Source organism: Cryptomeria japonica, chromosome 6 (assembly GCF_030272615.1).
Source record: "Cryptomeria japonica chromosome 6, Sugi_1.0, whole genome shotgun sequence".
NCBI classification, from domain to species: domain Eukaryota; kingdom Viridiplantae; phylum Streptophyta; class Pinopsida; order Cupressales; family Cupressaceae; genus Cryptomeria; species Cryptomeria japonica.
In genome coordinates, this window is record NC_081410.1 from 337,034,265 (window position 1) to 337,052,727 (window position 18,463).

The window sequence follows — 18,463 nt, forward strand, 5'->3', positions numbered from 1 at the left end:
GTATCTCATATATTAATGATAAATTTGGGAATAGCACACCCATCAAGTTCGTAGTGCATTATTTATTGATACATCACAAGGGACTTCTATATTCTTTATCCTTTATTATTCAATTGTCTCCAACTATATATGGTTCATCGCAAAATAAGACACTGTGAGTTAAGAAGTATAAGCAATTGTCCTCTAATGTAATAGGAAGCCCAATCTGCAATAGTTTTTTCCTAGCAACCTTGCTATTGGAATTTCTTCAAACAGTTTGCAAGCATCTAGAGATGGTCTGTTATTTTTCCTGTACCGTGGTTAAGTTTTTCCCTGGTGTTTGGTTTTTACATAAAGACGGTAACATAACATTCCAATGCATATAGAACATTAACCAGCAACACTCGCTTTGACACAATACATGTGATTAATGGAAAAGAAATCTACTCTTTTCAGACCAAATTACATTCTTCAGCAATACAGTGCTTCTTGACACTACACAATGTAAGAGTAAATTCCAATGCGTTCAGGAGATCTGTACAGACAATAATGAATGTTTTTAGAAGAACCTAGAAGTAACGCTATTCCTTGAGTGGTGGCTAACATACGCGTTCCCAGCAACTACAGACTCGAGCTACAGATCAGTTTCCACGACCAGGCTTCCATAGTTACGCCCAAACATTTGAAATACGCCCAACTGCAGGTATGTCATCCAGCCAAAGTGCTTCGTCCAGTTTTCAAAGGTAATCACCCTGTCAAAGCTCTGTGCCAAGTTGCAATGTGACACCCAGCCAATATTTTTGTCTTGAACTGATTAACAGTAATATAGGTAGCTGTAGAATGTTATAATAATTTTCCACGACCAACATCCACGATTCTACCAAAGTTTGGACGCCACAGGAGTTGCAGTTTTTCACGGCTGACACTAGGGGTTAACACGTCAATTTCCAGATGTGTGGCGATTCACAGGAAAATGTCACGATTTGCACAGCTTGTCAATCAATTTGCTACTGCCAACAGCCCACGATGTTCTCAGGCCACCTCACTGTCAAAACGTTGAGACCAAGTACTCATGTCTAGCAATCTAGAACTCTCTCCAAACTTCTACTGAAGACATCCCAAGTTATCATTTACCAGCTCAAATCGATGGAACTATTTGCTACTGCCGGTAGAAATATTGACTGCTGCTGTAAATAATATAAATTCCTTCCAGAATTAAACCCTTACCAGAAATGCTGTCAAACCTCTAGTTTGCAACAACTTAACTCCATGATTCACCAGATTCAACTTTTTTTGAAGAATCTCCCAGATTTGGTCTTTCACAAACGTGGGAAATATTGCTAATGAGGGTATTCGTCCCCACAAGCCCAAACTCCATAATTTCTCCAGAATTTCCAGTTCACAATTTCCAAGAACACAAAGTCCAAAGATAGCATTTTCCAGCATTCAATGCACACATTTATTACTTCATTTTGGCTCCAATCCAAATGCATCACGAATGTGGGATAAATGTAAAATAGAATAAAATATTATTATCCCCTTATGTCTCCAAAAGAAGGGGTACTTTTAATATTTTCTTTTTTAACATTAGCTTAAGCATTAAATAATCCCTTAAGTTAAATATATTTAACTTTAGAAACTTTTGATTTTTGCTTGAATAATTAATTCCTCCATGAAAAATGCAATCCAGGTGAATGAATAAATGCACCGAAATGATGTTAACCAAAATCGCACCAAAATTTACCCGACACTGTGCCCAAATTGACTTACTATAAATAGTAAGTTCTTGGTAACCCTGTCAAATCAACTCCGTTTGGCTCGAAACTGAATTTGCCCAGGCCAAATCCATTGCAGATCCCTGCAAAGTCCTGTTTAGCCCTCGGGACCATGACAAAAAGGGCTAACGACAAATTGCCAGATAACTGCTAAAAGGGGATATTACATCTAATTCCTAAGCTATTCAATAAGGGACATTACATTACTATGTTGAGTCTAGATGAATGTCTTAAGTGCAAAGGCTTTAGAGGACATAGACAATGTTTCATATGAAAGTTTGGTAGGCAAATTTATGTATGTATTGGTTTTTACAAGGCGAAGCATTGCCTAAGTAGTGACAGTTGTAAGTAGGTTCATTGCAAAGCTTGGCAAAAAACATTGGGCACAAATTAAAAGAATGTTCAGATATTTGAAAGGAACTGTGGATTACTGTTTGTGTTATCATTTTACTAGTGATGTTGGCAAGGTGTTAACAAATAGTGGCTTGTTAACTTTGATTAGGTTGAAGATCTAGATAATCAAAGATCAACAAGTGAACGTCTCAACTTTGTTTGGAGTAGCAATAAGTTGGATGAGTAAATGGCAATATGTCATGTCCCCTTTTTAATTAATTATTCTGGAGGAGATATTATCCAATTCTAAAAATTCTCTTTCGATTAAGGCGGCAATCAATTATTACCAGAATTTTCGGCAGTTTTCATGACAACTTGCATGTGAGGAGTTATTGTTTAATTTTGGTAAAGAATCTTGCAACATATGAAATGATGGGCTTCTTTGGAGGGAAATTAATGGAAATTATATTATTTCACTTTTTTTTTTTGCAGAGGGAGTTTGGATTTGCTCTTATATATATTTGCAGACAAATTTGGATTCCAAACATCTCCTTTCATCTTGTTAAAACTCAACCGAAATTTGTTTGGACACTTGTGTTCAAAAAGTAAATTATTGTGGATGAAAACCCATTGGAAATAAGTGATCAGCGGATGAAAACCCATTGGTTGCAGGTAGCAGAGGATGAAACTCCTTTGGTACATGAGGGTGATCTCTTTGGAGGTTGCATTGGAGCTTCAAGATTTGGCTGTTTCATTTGTTTCTAGTTTTGTGTTTTGTGTAGGTTTTGGGTTGCAATTTGAGTGCAATGTTTGGTTTTAATATTGCTGTAGGTTTTGTTGCTTATTTAGAGTGATTTTTTAATTTGATTTTTTCTGTCCATATCCCATCCCAAGAGTTGGAGGTGTCATCTTTCCAGTTTGGTAGTGCTGTGAATGTAGGGTTTTAGAGTGTGTTGTGTGAGTATATTTCAGTGTGGTGTTTTCAGATTGGTTTGAGTTGTTTCTTGTTGTTGTTGTGACTGTACATCAGTCCCATTTTCTGTACTCAATCAGATAATTAATGTAAGATGGAGTTCATATTTACACCATTTCCGTGTTTATCAATGAAATCGCATGCAGTGAAATTGATAGTTTTGTTTACAGATTTGTGTTGCCAGTTTGGTGCAGGTTTTGCTGCTTCTTATGCTGGACTATTTTTCTGTTGTAACATGTTTTTCATGTAATATATCTGATTGTATCAATAGATGAAGACCCAGAAGTTTTTTTGCAAAATTGTTAAAATTGGGTGCATAGTTTAGTGAAGAATTTGTTAAAATATATGCAGAGTATTAGTTGTATTTCCAAATTTTGTTTGAAAAGGGTTTGAAGTTCTATATTTATCTCAGATTTGTTGTGTGTTCTTGTTATTAAAAAAATTGGAAAGAATATCTTAATTTGGGATACTACACAATAGATAGTTGCTTTGTCCACAACTGAAGCAAAGTACATGGCAACAACACATGCTTGCAAATAGATCACGAGGTTACAAAGACTAGGTAATAACATTGGGTTTCAAATTCATATAGCATTGAAATGTGATTCTCAAAGTGCAATTCATCTAGTTTAGAATTTTGTTTCCATGCTCAAACTAAACATATAGATGTGCAATGTTATTTTCTTAGGGAGATCGTTGAAACTTGAGACAAGGTTCAAATGGAGAAAATTGACATAAGTAGATACTATTGATTCTTTGACAAAACTTGTGAGTACTACTAAGTTTTTGTGGTGTAGGGATGAGATGAGTTCATCCTAGTCTCATACATGAGGTTAACTTGTTGGGATACTCTAGATTCGTTTGTACTTAATATCAAATGGGGGAATGTTGAAACTTTGGTGTTCCATTCACCTCTAGAGAATTCCTAGGAAGGTTTCTAGTAGAAGTTGGGGTGAGTTTCAAGAGTTACTATCTAACATGGAGGCTTGTCTAAGTTTGGTGTCACTGTGTTCCCAATTGCAAGTCATTTGGAAGAGAACTCACAACTGTATAATTGTATATGTCATTGGAGTCTATACAATAGTATAAGTGCATTTGTAATGCTGTTGAAGTAAATTGGTGACGACTAGGGGCATGGTGATGTTCTAGGGGATGCTTAGAGGTAATGCAAGTAGCTAGAAGCAATCATGAGTTTGCCATAGCTATTGCAAGCCATGAATAGTGTTTGGTTATAGTGCATGAAAGACATGCACAATTTAGGTGAAGTTCAACAACTGTTCACTAAGTGTGAGCAGCACCAACTTGTTATGTGCAGTGATCATCCATATGGGAAGGTCATGTTTCATGTATTCTATAGTATTGCCGATGTCACGATATGGTCATTAGATGTTTGTGTGAGTGTTGGTATTCCATGTGAGTAGATGGATAATTAGATGGTTGGAATTCGTTGTCAATGATTATATGACTATATTTAATTACTTGGAATTCGTTGTCAATGATTTTATGACTATATTTATCTACTTGTATAGATGGAACAAAGTTGGATTGGTTAGAAGTTGGTTTGATGTGTTGTATCTTGAAGGTGTGAAGTCCTAGTTGGAGGTTGTACGCAAATTGGATGTAAATTTTCTTGAGTAATACAAATGGGAATGTTCATTTGCTAGTGGGAGTTTTCTAGTAAGGTTTTCTCTTGTAAATTTATCTAATGTGTATCTTTAACTTGTGTAATACTTTCTTGTGCTTCCTTAAATGTTGTTTAATTGAATTGGATAACAAACATAATTGTATTTGATCACATAATCTTAAGGTGTTGTAATACTCCCCACTTTATTGGGCTATATTAGGGATTAAATTCCCAACATTATTTCATCTAAAGTATCTTCAAGCATTAAATTGGTTTTAAATTGGAACAAGGTTGTGAGGACCTTTAATTGTGGCTAACTTGACAAGTTTAATCTTGGTGTTGATTCTTGGATACACTTAGGATAGAAGATTTGAGAAAAATAAGGAAAATGACTAATAAGACCTAGAAATTTAACTGGTTTGTAAAAGAGCATCCTATTCAAACCCTGTATTGGGACACCCATTCCTCCAATATCTCATTCTTGGACAACATAACTAGTGGATCCAATGAGAGGTTCCGACTGAGTTCAATCTAGTCAGATCTAGAATCATTAAATTGTTGAGATGTTGACTAAGTAGTGAGTTAACCAGATTTTATAGGTTAGTTGGTATCATGAATTTCCTATTGCCTTCAATAGCTAAATTGGAATTGATAATTCACATTATTTACTTAGAATAACTTGGGGTTTTCTAGTGATAGGGAACTTGAGTTAGGATAATGGATTAAGGCCTCAATTCTAGCCATTGAAGTCCTAGAAGTGATAATAATTGTGTTTAAATTTTGGTTGGGTTGTGTTGTGACCATTTCACACATCGCCCCTCTTTTTGCTTTTGTTTTGCCTGTTCTTCTCTCTGCTTTTAGGATTTTAAGTGAGTGAGTGAGTTGTCTAGGCTAGGGTTAAGCCTTAGGGGTTTCTTTTGGATATTTTCAAGCCGAGTCCAGTCAAATTTTGAAGGTTATTACGCATCCTCCCGAAGATTGTGATTTTTTGAAGTAGGGTAAGCCTGTCAGGAAGGTCAGGTATGTCTCAGGTTAGGTCTAGTCAGGGTTCTTGAGGGAAAATTCAAATTTTGTCTAAGTGTTAGCATTTTGAAGATGGAATTGTATATTCTTGCCTAGGTAAGTTTTGATCAAATTTTGGAGGCGAGATGATGCCTGAAACAAAGAAATCGCTCCTGTCCTTCACTGGAGGCTCAGGGCGAATTTCATTCTAAGTGCAATTTCTTGTTTGCGAAGGCTTGCTAACTGGTTCCCGGCCTTAAAGATGACCTAATTATGCCTTGTGAAATGATTGAAGATCTAAATTGTGGATATTTTAGCTTAGAAAGGTGAAATCGCTCCAGTCCCTCTCCCAGGGACCAAGGCAAAAATGTTTTTTAGTGCATTTTGGTCTTTGACTTTTTAATTTGTTTTGTGCAGGGTCTCCAGGGGAGCTAATTGGACGTGACTTGACGATTTTAAGGATTTTCAAGGTTTAAAAATGATGAAATTTGGAGGTTTAGGAGGAATTCGCCCCTGTCCTTCCCTGAAGGACTAGGGCGATTTTCTTTACACATACCTTTTTGGACCTTTTTCGGACTTGAACTCTTGTTCATAGCTTGTAACAGGATGATATCTTCCCGAGCAAAGAGATTTCGAGATAAAAAGCGAAAAGATTTGGCCTAGAGGGCAAAATTTGCTCCTATCCCTCACTGAAGGACCGGAGCTTGAGTTTCAAATTTGCATTTTCCTTGCAAGATTAAAGTGATTTTACGATTTGAAGAGGCCAAGGGAAGTGTGTCCTGTCCGTTGAATATAATTTGAGTGGGCCACAAAGGAGGGAATCAACCCAAAAGACAACAATCGCTACTGTACCTCACCAATGGACCAGAGCGATTTTCTAACAAGGCAAATCTCTTGAAAAGGTAAGGCAAGTTTCGTATTTGAAATGAATGAAAGAGGGCGTAATTGGTCCATTGAAAATAATTTCAAAGGATAGCAAAGCACAGATAAGTTCATAATTGCAAAATCGCTCTTGTCCCTCTCCAGGGGACCAGGGCGAAAGATCTAAAAGACTACCTCTTCTCTCCAAATTGGGACGAACCTCGGCCAAGGCACAAGTTTGGAATGATACTTGAAGTGCTTCGGGGTGAAATGGAGTTGCAAGGACCACAAACTTCGATGACAGTTGGCCAAGGCGCTCCTGTCCCTCACCAAGGAACCAGGGCGAAAACCCCACATATGCCTATTTGCCTTACATTTTGAAATGCTTTTTTTTGTTTTCAAGACTCAAGAGCGAGTGGGGAATGATGTTTTATGCTTTGAAGGCAATTGGAGGTTGATGTGATTAAGAGTTTGTACCATGAACTAGAAGGGGCCCTCCTGTCCCTCTCCAAGGGACCAGGGCGATTCTTATAAAATCAACAAATTTTCCTCCAGAATCACGCCAAGGCAAGGTGGTGCAAGATGAGATATACCTTTTTAAAAATGGTGAACAAGGAATTGCTTCCAAAATTGACAATCCTAGGCTCAAATGCAAAAATCGCTCCTGTCCTTCACTGGAGGACCAGGGTGAAAATCTCTAGAACATCAATTTTGCCTTGCAAAAAACGAGTTGAACATGCACTGAAGGGACGAATGGAGATCATTGCTTACCCCCCAACTTGAATTGGCAATTTAAAAGATAAAGATCAAGGACAAAAGTGAGAAATCGCTCCTGTCCTTCACCAAGGGACCAGGGCGAAACTATCCTAAGGCATGTTCCTTCTAAAAGCCAAGTGAATTAAACTCGAGACTCCTATAAAAAATGCCATTTTGGACACCTAGGATGAAGTTTTGAACGTGGAAGCAAAAGATGCAAGCCTTAAAATACAAAGAGCGCTCCTGTCCCTCTCCAAGGGACCAGAGCGAAGTTATCAAAATTCATTATTTTTTGCCTTATTTTAGCAAATCGCACTAGATGCCAAGTTCGCTAAAAAACTTCGAAATATTTTAAAAATTTTAATTAAATTGGCATTTAATGAAAAGCGCATAGCATTTAATAATTAATTTGAAGTCTTGGAAAATCGTTTTTTTATTAATTGAGGCATTTGAAATTAATTATTATTAAATTATTATTAAAAGATAGAGCGCTTGAGGTATCATTTTAATATTTGGTTAAGTCGGCCTTCTTTTATTAATTTTTTGTTTATTTTGGCCTATTTTCACCAAGTCGGCCTATGGGAAAATGAAGTGGTGAGCGCCTATATAATGGGGTGTGTTGAGCGATTTTAATCAATCATTCATTCATTGTATCAAGTGCGATTTGGAGAAGCAAGGAAGGAGTGCGAAATCTGGTCTAGCTGGAGCGAACTTTGTTGGAGGCTAGTGGTGGTGGAATTGATGCTTGTGAAGACTAAAGGAGGCGCATTTTGCTAAAGGGAGTCTTGATCTACATTTTGCCTAGCAAATTCACCTTATTTTTGCATCATTTTTTAGAATTAATTCAAAGTGGAGGTATGGCGTGATCATCTTTGTCCCAATGTTGAAATTTTGAATTTTGAACTTCAAGTTTTTTGAAATTGCGTAGTTAATTAGGAAATGATAACTCAAAGATTTATCATGAAGTTTCCTAATTAAAAGCTTAAATCTTCCTTTCTAATCTATATTTCTACGTTGAAAAATATATTGCTCATTATGAAATGTTGTGTAGGTGTCAAGATGGCGACCCCAAAGGCAGGAGCATCCACTAGTCGTCCAGCTCTCATGAAGGAAGATCAGAGGAATGAAGAATTGGAGACCAAGATCGTGTCAAAGTGGAGCAACATTGGAGATACCAACTTGGGAAACTTCAATGTGAAGAAGTTTCGAGAGGTCCCTTACATTGGAAAACCATCACCTGTCGCAAAGAGAATAATTGAAAGTGGCATCATCAAGGCGACCGGTTTCCCTTCAATAGTCCAGTGCCATGAGCTGATGATCGAGTGTGCCCGCCATTACGACCCACAATCAAGATCAATCGTGTCCAAGGAAGGGAACACTTTGGCTTACCTTTCAGAAGAGGCTATAAGTGAGGCTCTCCATCTTCCAGAACATAAAGGTATGATTTACAAAAGCTTAGAAGGAGCTAGGTCCATGTATGAAGATGATCCAGACACTTGCTTGAGCATCATCAATAAGAATTGGTTACTCAAAAGTCGTCCTCGCCTGAGCAAGATTCCCAACACACCACATAGGATCGACTTCCAGGAGGAGTACAGAGATTTGATAACTTTGCTCAATCGAGTTACAGGGGCTCCTCAAGCCTTCTATTTTGAGAAGTGGATGTTCTACTTCATCCAAGTGATAGTTCAAGGAAAAGGAACAATTCATTGGGCTAGAATTATTAGCCATTGCTTGGACGTGCAGTTGAGAAGACTAAAGGCTACCAAGTCATTCCACATGAGCTCGTACATCATATATGCCTTGATTAGGAGTTTCGAATATGCAGGACTACCTCACAGAGGAGTGATCGGAAGAGGGCCCGGGGAAGTCAGAGTTTGTGAATCTTATGTTCATTTGCATCACCCACCAGGAAGTGACTACAAGATAGTCAATGATACCTTCACAATGAACGTCACTAGGATATTGCAGGGCGGGATTCACAATCGGTTATCTCAAGATGCACAAGAGCTTGTAAAGAGGTATGGTGCTTGGTTCATCCAATTCCAAAAGTTTACATATATTAGAGTTCATGGGTGTCCTTCACCTCCCTATATGTTGCCAAGATATCCGACAGACAGGATAATGCTACTTGAGGTGACTAGGCAGTTGGCGGCTTATGCGAAGGCAATCCTCATCCTAGAGGCGCAAAGAGGAAAGAAAGACCTGAGAAAAGGGAACCCTCCAAGAGGAAGCATTAGGCCAATCGAGATCGCTCATCCAATACATCTTCCCGACATGAAAAAAGGACAAGTCAGGATGTAGGACAAGAGAAGAGGGTACCTGAAGTTGAGGAATCTATGGAATCGATGGTACAGAATGATAAACACGAAGAAGGACAGGCATCTCAACGTTCATCAAGTCAATCCCCTCAAGTTAATGAGCTACATGAAGACAGGAATAATGATGAAGTGACATCTCCTCTCCGAGAAGAAGAACCATTGCCTAAAGAGATACAAGTTAGAGAGACAAGATCCGCCATCCCAGATTGGTTGAAGGAGAGGCTAACAAGGGTGATTGTGATCGAAGATGAAGATAATGTAATAGACTTAGAGAGCCTTGTAGGAAATTCTCAGGGAGTGATAGAGAGGAGGAAGGCCACCAAGATGTCAAAGATGATCAGAGATGAGACGGGGTCCAGGAAGTTGCAGATAGCTACACCAGCAGTGGACAAATATGAAGGTGAAATCCTTGCAGAGGAGCATGATGTAGAAACATTTGAACTGGGTCCACTCACCGCTGAGCAGACACTGGATGAGGCAACCGATTCATTTGAGGCACTTAAAGACAAGCTTAAAGAAGAAATGGAAAAGAATAGAAAGCTTGAGCGAGAGGTCGGTGCTTGGAGAGGCTACTTTAGCCATCTCAATTAGCCTTTGGGACGTCAAGATCCAGCAATGTCTCCCGTGCAAGCACTTCCCCTTGAATCAGTTGGCGAGGCAGAAAGAGTTAAAAGCTTGGTTTAGCTTATGAGCTCTTGGATTGACAAATCCCATACCGTAGCCGTTGAATTCGCAACAAGAATGATGCAGACCACCCATCGAGCTATCCAGGTCCTTGAGATCATCCACAACCTAATGATAACAGTAGCCGCCTTTGCTCACACTAGAGATGTTATTATTCCTGTTCTACAAGTAATCAGGCAAACACCAAGGAAGATCCTAGCACAAGAAAAGATAATGGATGGAGGAGCTCATAATCTACTCCAGTGGTCAACTTTACTCGAGATGAAGGAAGTTCTTTTCGAAGACATCAGCACCAAATGCAATCAAGTTGAAGAGGTCATCCATCCAATTCAGGACAAGATATTTGGGGTGTTATGTTCTATTCTTGGCAGAAGGATTGAAGATGAGACAGATGTGAATCTTCAAGAATTGGAAGAGAAGGTCAAGGTCATCTTTTGCAAAGACGAGAATGTTATCACAGATGAGCAAAGGGATCAAATGTTCACTACTATGCTCCTGATTGAGAAAATCAAGGAACTCGAACCTGGATGGGATGCAGCTCTTCTCAAGGCCTTCGATCAAGTTATCCACTTGGAGGAACGAATGAGGAATCTTCCCGAGATCCCTATTGCTGAGATTGAAGGAATTGTGTCCAGATTCATTACATATGCTAAGAAAGAGCATTGGAAAGGGAACAAGGTTCTAGAAGAGAGGTTGTTGTAGATGATGTGGCACCTTAATTATCATTGGTCTATGTTTCCTAGGATTTTGTGCCAAATTAAATATTTGGCTATGCATTTAATATTGTTCAATAAAAGGGGAACTTTTTGTAATAAACCCTAATTAGGGTTTAGGTGTCAGAATCTCAGCTGTTGATCTTCTTTTGATCTGGGCCGTTCATTGTAATTGAGGATGCTATATATACCCTCACTCATTTTCATTTTGTAATTAGAGATTAAGAGGAAAAATAGATATTAGAGTCAGATAGTTAGAAGTTATTTTGTAGCAAGATTGAGCATTGAAGAGACAATTTCAAGCAATTGTTGTCTATTTTGGGTTTGAGATCAATAAAATATTGAAGTTATGGTGTTTTATTGCAATTCTTGTGGCTACTTTCATGGTTGCTTACTTTCTTGAATCATTCTTGGTTGAAGTAGTATTTAAATTTGAAGGACTAAGTGTTGAGCTTGATCTTTGGTGAGATTCACGTTCCAAACCACTAGCTTCTTGCTGATTGTAAGGACGCCTTGTGTGGTCAACTGGAGATATTTGGATTGCTTAAACCTTCAATCATTATTGAACTATTGATATGTACCCTCATGGTAGTGTCTATGATTCTTGATGAATTGAAAAATCATTAGTCACCTTAGAAGATCGCATCAATTTCAGTAGAGTTGTTATTCCTTGGCAATACTGAAATTGGTAGAATCTTACCAAGTCTAGCCTACATTGAATCATTCTTAGGATTAGATTAGAATTCATCTCTTGCAAACCCTACCTTTTGATCCTTTTGAGAACTTGTTAGTTTTAGGAAATTCTGTTCCTACAATTCGGAAACGTAAGGCCCCTTGATGAAACAGCATTCACAACGACCACTGGTGCTTATCCACACGTAGAGACCCTACATCAAAGAACCTTGGAGTCATCCTGATTGATCCTTTTTGCGACATCTTCAGCAATCAGAGGCTTTATTCAAGAGAGGATAAGGTACCCTTGGGTATTTTATTCTGTGTTTGATTGTGTACAAAATACACGTCAACAGGTTGGCAACCCAATCTCAATACCCTTGGTGATTAGAAAAACTAAAATGAATCAAACATCAATGGAATGATTGAAGTTTGGTTACTTTGGATAAAGTTACCTAGAGCTTTGATAACTAGAGTACTCATTGAGACATTGGTATCAAAGTCATCAACTTTGCATTGAAGTTTAGTAGTCCTTCAACCATGAAAAGTGAGATTAAACATGGGTCTAGCAATTGATTTTCCTATGTATTATCAAATAAAATAAGACCTCACGTAAACTTACGGCAGCCAATGAGTTATAGGAACTATGGGTGTTGTAGATTGCCTTTTTAACTCAGGGTTCCCTCTTGTCCAATGTAACCTGGCTAACTTGATCTTAGTAAAGACTTAGTGTAAATCATGGATTTTGTAAGAAGAGAAATGGTGGAGGAATTTAAGAAAGAGAAATAAAAAAACTATTATTAGATGTTACTAGTTAACATGTATTAAAAAATAGTTTAAGGGCATATTTTTAGTGGCACAAAGAGGGATGTTACACCAACAATGGGCATAGTAGTAAGATTATAGAATATAAAAAAATTTCGAGGGCCATTTTTGAGGATGGGGACAGGGGACGATAGGAGATGTGTTTCAAGGATGGCAATTTGAGGGCCATTTTTTGGGTACAGCAGGGGGGCGATTGTATACATGACAAGTCAATGGACAACAATGGTAGTATAACATGACAATGTTAAAATGATGTTGGATGATGTTTGTAGGAGCTTGCATGCCAACCACATTTCAAAAAGAAATTATTTGTTTGTACTTTTGCCACAATACCACATTTTACTAGACTATGACAAAAACACCTTTGATACCATATCAAGAATTTTTTAAGTTTGCAACTTTTTGAACAATGAAATCAGAAATCCAAATTATACTATTATTGTTAACTATTATATAACTTATATCATCAACTATGGATTTGAATCATGATATATTTATTGTTGTTATACTATAGTCGTCGTTATCATTGTTGTTGATTAATTTAATGGCTGTTATAATGCTTGCATGATATATTTATTGTTGTTGTTATAAATGCTAGCATGTTATAATGCTATCATGATAGATTTAAGTCTTTTTTAATTGTTATGAACTAATTTTTTAAAGATTATAATAAAATTCTTTTTTGTAGGGATAACTAGTCGTCTCGAGGTTGGTCAGGGGATGTTTGAGACGTCCATGATCGCCTTGGGGAGTGCTAGGCATCCCCTACATGTTTCCTACCATCCCCAATTTTTTGGACACGTTTTGGGATGTTTCTAGATTTTCTCATATTGGGGGTGATGGCTAGGGGATGTTCCCTAATGTCCCCCATCCCCGAAATGCCTTAGGGGACGGGGATGGGGGTTTGAGTGGTGTGGATGTGTCCCTATGTAATGTTGAGTATTAAGTATAGCCATGCCTAATTTAGGCCATTAATATCAAAATTGGCCTTTGATTTTAAGCTTTGTAACCAGGAGACGCATCTCCAGTCCCTTGAGATGCATCTCGAAGACGGAGATGTGTCTTGGATTCTTTCCCCACACCTAGAGACTTTGTTTCGGGCCGGAAACCTCACTTCTACATCTCCATCTCCCGCCATCTCCCTGTCTCCCGCCAGGTTTTTAGCTGTCTCCTCTAGGAAAATGCAAGTTAAAGCATTAAAAACAAAACAAAAAAATTGTTTTCCATCATTTATCCACTATTGGAAGCATTGAAGCCACCTTAGAAGAGTGATGAAATGCTCCTATAAGACTGCAAAAGTTGCCCAATGTTGGGTTTGCAAATCATGGCAATCATTGTTTACATCTGTTTTCAGAATTTTAAACTCTACAAACATGGCATATAATGAGAGCACTTTACATGCATTGTGAATGCTTCCATATTTTGCATACATGTCATAATATTTGTTAGATATTATTAAATTATATTGAAAAATAAAATTGGTGTCTTCAAGTACCCCGTCTCCTATTTTTGAAAATTAGCCGTACCGGTACCAGCACTAGTCTCCAAAGTCTCCAAGTACCCCCATCTCCTAGTGACCTTGATTTTAAGTCACTTTCTATATTAAGTTGTGACTCTTCTAATGACCCCAACCAATACCTATTGCACGAAATGTATAAAATTGAATAGAGAACATAGTTAATAATTCATAACACAATGCTAATTTTAAAATCACAAATGTTAAATAAGAATGGTTTAAATCATAGTTGCCGCACTTGGAATGGGGATTGACTTGACAAACCAAATGTATATACGGAATTCAATTTCTTGGAATTTAATTAAGAAAAGCTTTGGATAAAACTGTTTTCCCATCTGGCACAACCCAAAACATTTTTTTATTTTATGCTTTCTAAAACTAGAGCAGAGATTTAGGGGTAGCATCCCTGGCAAGGTCTATGGGAAATGCCTTAGATGCATTCCTTCTTGTGATACAAGGTGGGTTGAGTGGTGGAGCCCCTATCACCAGGCCTAAGTTAAGGCCTTGAAAGCCACATGGAACTTCATGGTGCATGTGATTTTTCATAATTTTATCGCCTTTAACCAAACTCAAAATTTGTCTGAAAATCATTAATGCTTCAACTAGGGTTTCATAAGAGGTGTGAGAGGGCTTGTGGACCCCACACTCTTTTTCAATGATTTTTGTTTTGAAAAAGACTGTTTTTAAATTAAAGATTTGGGAACATTTGGCTGCCTCCATGATGTCAAGCCACAGTTTCCCCGTGGACAGGGGACAGCCAAGGGCTGCCCTTTGCTGTCCTAGAGAACATGGTTCAAAGGGGTGAGGACACGTTCCCAGGTAGTGCAAGTTTATAAGGGTTTCTTGCATTTGTATAATCTTGGGCCCTTTTCAGAGCAGGTCGAGGTATTGTACTTGTAGCATGACATGCGACTCTTAGAGTTCATGCTGCTCCCTTCTTTTCAACAATTTGAATATCTTGTATGCCATGTCTGTACGTGTTAACAAAATACTAGTTGATTAGGCTGTATGCTAGAATTGACTGTTTTTGTCTAGCTATTTTTTTTGGTATCTTGTTTCAGTAAGTATATTTTACAAAGCAAACCTTTGGCTTGTTATGTCTTTACAGTTGATGTTTTTCCCCCTATAATATCCCATCAGTTTCTGCAAGATTTTTCTTGTTTGTGTTGCAAGGTTGATCAGTTCTAGCATAGTGAAGTGATAAGACCCTGTTGTTTTGAAATCGCTCGTCTTCACGCATTATAATCTTTTTTGGTGTTTTACTCAACTTTTCTGTATATTTATTATCTTTTCATTGATGTCATTATATTAATTCTCTTAATAACATTAGTACAGTCTATCTTTTGGATATATTTTATTTCACTGCACTTGCTTATCTTCATTTCTGACCAATATAGGGAGCACCCCTTTTAATTTTACAGGCATTTCCTTTGACTCCTACTGGATTTTCTTTCACTAACAAATCTTAATGACAGATATCTAGCAATAGCAGTAAAAACCTAGAACATGGTGAGATTGGCCAAAGCACATTCATGGCCACCATAACATGTTCACTAGAGCTTAAGAGTTTTCATGAATAATTTGCACACCAACTATAGAATTAACAATAACACATAAAATTCCTACCATAACTTGTTAACCTTCTCATAGGCAAATAAGCCTATCGCTCCTATCATAACTTGTTAACCTTCCCATAGACAAATAAACCTATAGTCCAATGAAAGAATTAACAATTACATAAAGAAAACTTCCCACTCTCATTCGCTAACTTAGAAAAAAAAAAAAAAAAACGTAAATAATGCTTGCATATACGATCATATATGCACCAATACAATTAGGATTTGGTCATATGAGGAAGTTGAAGTTTGCTGTATGCTAAATTTCTTTATCTCATTTCAAGTTGTTTTATAAATTGTTAATGTTATTGCTGTTTTCTCTTCAAGCATAGTTTGGAATGTATTCATAATTGTTAACAAGTAATTAGGAGAATGATCCAGTAGTTGAACATCTTCCAATAGTTTTCATAGTATTTGTTGATATAATGTCCAATATTTTTTAACAATATTGCACCAATAGTTATGACTTTAAAGTTGTTAGTGTTGATGAGAACTACCTATAATTGAATGAAATATATTCCTTAGATCTAAAGAGCAACAAATCATTTGATGCCACATCAGCATACCGATAAAACATAATTTGGTGTACAAGTATCATTCTCACTTTATTTTGGGCCTTTTTGGACACCTTGGCAAAAAGCATGCTAATATGGCATCATATTTGATGATATGGCCCTAAAACTTTAGTTATAAGCAGGAGACTTGCCAAGTAAGCTGTTGTTAAAAAATGAGTGTGATTTAAAATTTTCACATTTGAGTTTGATAAGTGCAAAATTAAGGTGCTCAACTACTGGGTCCTCTCCCCTATTCCCCATGACATTAGTAACTGTACATAATCTATTGTCTTCATTTTCCAGTTGTATGAAACAATTCACCTCATTTTGTTGTATCTTCCCGGTGTTGTTTGAACTTTGCACGTATGACTTGATCTTGTGTGTTTTGCTGGTATCATTTTAATCATAAATTTTTACTTTCTATGGACTTTTCTTTTTGTTGTTTTCCTTTGTTGACATGCTTCATTTCTCTTGTTACTGCATTCTTTCGGTTGTTCTCGAGTCCTATTGATCTATTATAATTTTTTATTTTTGCTGCAGGTAGATAGTTTTGTTAAGATTTACCCTGCAGTTACTCATGGGTGGGCTATAAGATACAATAATGATGAAGTTGCTGTGAAGAATGCAGATTTGGCTCACGCAAAGATGTTGGAATGGTTTGATAAATACCTGAAGTAACAGAGAGTAGACTTGTTTGCCGACTTAATAATAAGCAAAAGCTACTTCTCTATTATATGGTTCGGTGGCTGCCGGAAGTTCATAACAACTTACACTGTGATGTTGTTTTGGGAATTTCCTGAGGATACTTTGGCAAGATGTTGCAAGAAAACTGGAAATAATTTGTAGGGAGTGAACTTCTAATTTTTCCAAATAGTGTTGGAGCAATTAATAGTCCTTAGAGAGTAATAAAAAAAATTCACAAACATTTTTTATCATGCATGAGCTTAGTTGCGTTGTACCCAATATTCTTGAAAATATCTTGTATTCTTCTAAGTTGAAGCGTACACCTAAGGTCAATAATTGGTCTCATGTCTAGTCTTTTGAGGAAATATTTAGTTAATTTTATAACTCCTAGTGCTTAGTCACTATTACAGAATTATCCATATATGACACTATATTGGAAATCTGTAACGTTATCTAGAGCAAGGAAATAATATTTAGGTATTGGTAGTGGTGCATTATTTTTTATAAAATTGGATATGTATATATATATGTGTGTGGATGTAAATATTATAAATTAGTAAAAAAATAAAAAATAAAAACAGATGATAGAAAATAAGTATTAATTATATTAATATTTGATAATCATCCTCACGATAAAAGAAAAATATTTTTAGCCTATGCTCCTTTATGTTCCTAGGGTGGGCATGGGGAACATTTTTTTTAGAATGGGTGTTTTAAAAGGCCATTTTTGAATGAATGACATGGGATGGCTATTTATAGAAAGGGAATGTTTTAAAATACGATTTTTTTAATATTTATATGATAACATTGATAGGGCATTCGTTAGACATTATAGAACTTTACTACATAATATTAGATTTGAATTGATAAAAACTATTTGTTTTTTTATTGATTGCTCACAAATATTTTGTTCATATGTGCATCAACTCGAGACCAATACAAACTCTTACAAGCACAATTATGAGAATAATATCAACCTTAATATATAACATTAGACTTGAATTTATAAAATTTAATTGCTTTTATATTTATTTTATTGTCAATCATTTATAATCTTTTTCTTACAAGCATCAACATGAGACCAATATAAGATTTTCAAGCACATCCATGAGACTAATATCATCTTCTTTCGAGCAACAACGTTAAAAATCACCTATAGAATACTAAGAGTCACAACTTAGAAAGTCATTATTTAGAAATCACTTCCACATTAGAAGCCAACTATGGAAGACCAAGAATCACAACGTAGAATTCTATATTAGATGTCCATTTGTTATTTGAACTTGGGTCTCCACTTTGAGAATTCAATGCCTTGGCCAATTAAGCTTAATTCGTTGAACATCAATTGCTTTTATTGCCAATGATAGTCTATAATATTAAAAACTACAAGATGTGTGAAGCTACAAGTTTCAACTACACAATGATAAAAACCTAACGAATACACATTTGTCATTGATCAACATTTGGTAATATTGCATTAAATAATGTAGTATTTCAAGTTTGCTAGTTGTTGTTATCTTGCTAGGATATTGATTGCTTAGGTGCGCAATCTTGCATGTGATCTCTTGCCATGAT

General features: G+C 36.7%; 1 protein-coding gene across 1 annotated transcript in view; it reads left to right on the forward strand.

Annotated features, from left to right (window-relative positions):
* Positions 1-17,396, forward strand: part of LOC131044268 (endo-1,3;1,4-beta-D-glucanase) — a 118,364-nt gene extending 100,968 nt beyond the window's left edge. Inside the window, exon 7 of the mRNA XM_057977561.2 lies at positions 16,745-17,396. Within this exon, the coding sequence (XP_057833544.1) occupies positions 16,745-16,882 (138 nt within the window). The 3' untranslated portion in view covers positions 16,883-17,396. The remainder of the gene's footprint in view (positions 1-16,744) is intronic.
* Positions 17,397-18,463: the final 1,067 nt, after the last annotated feature.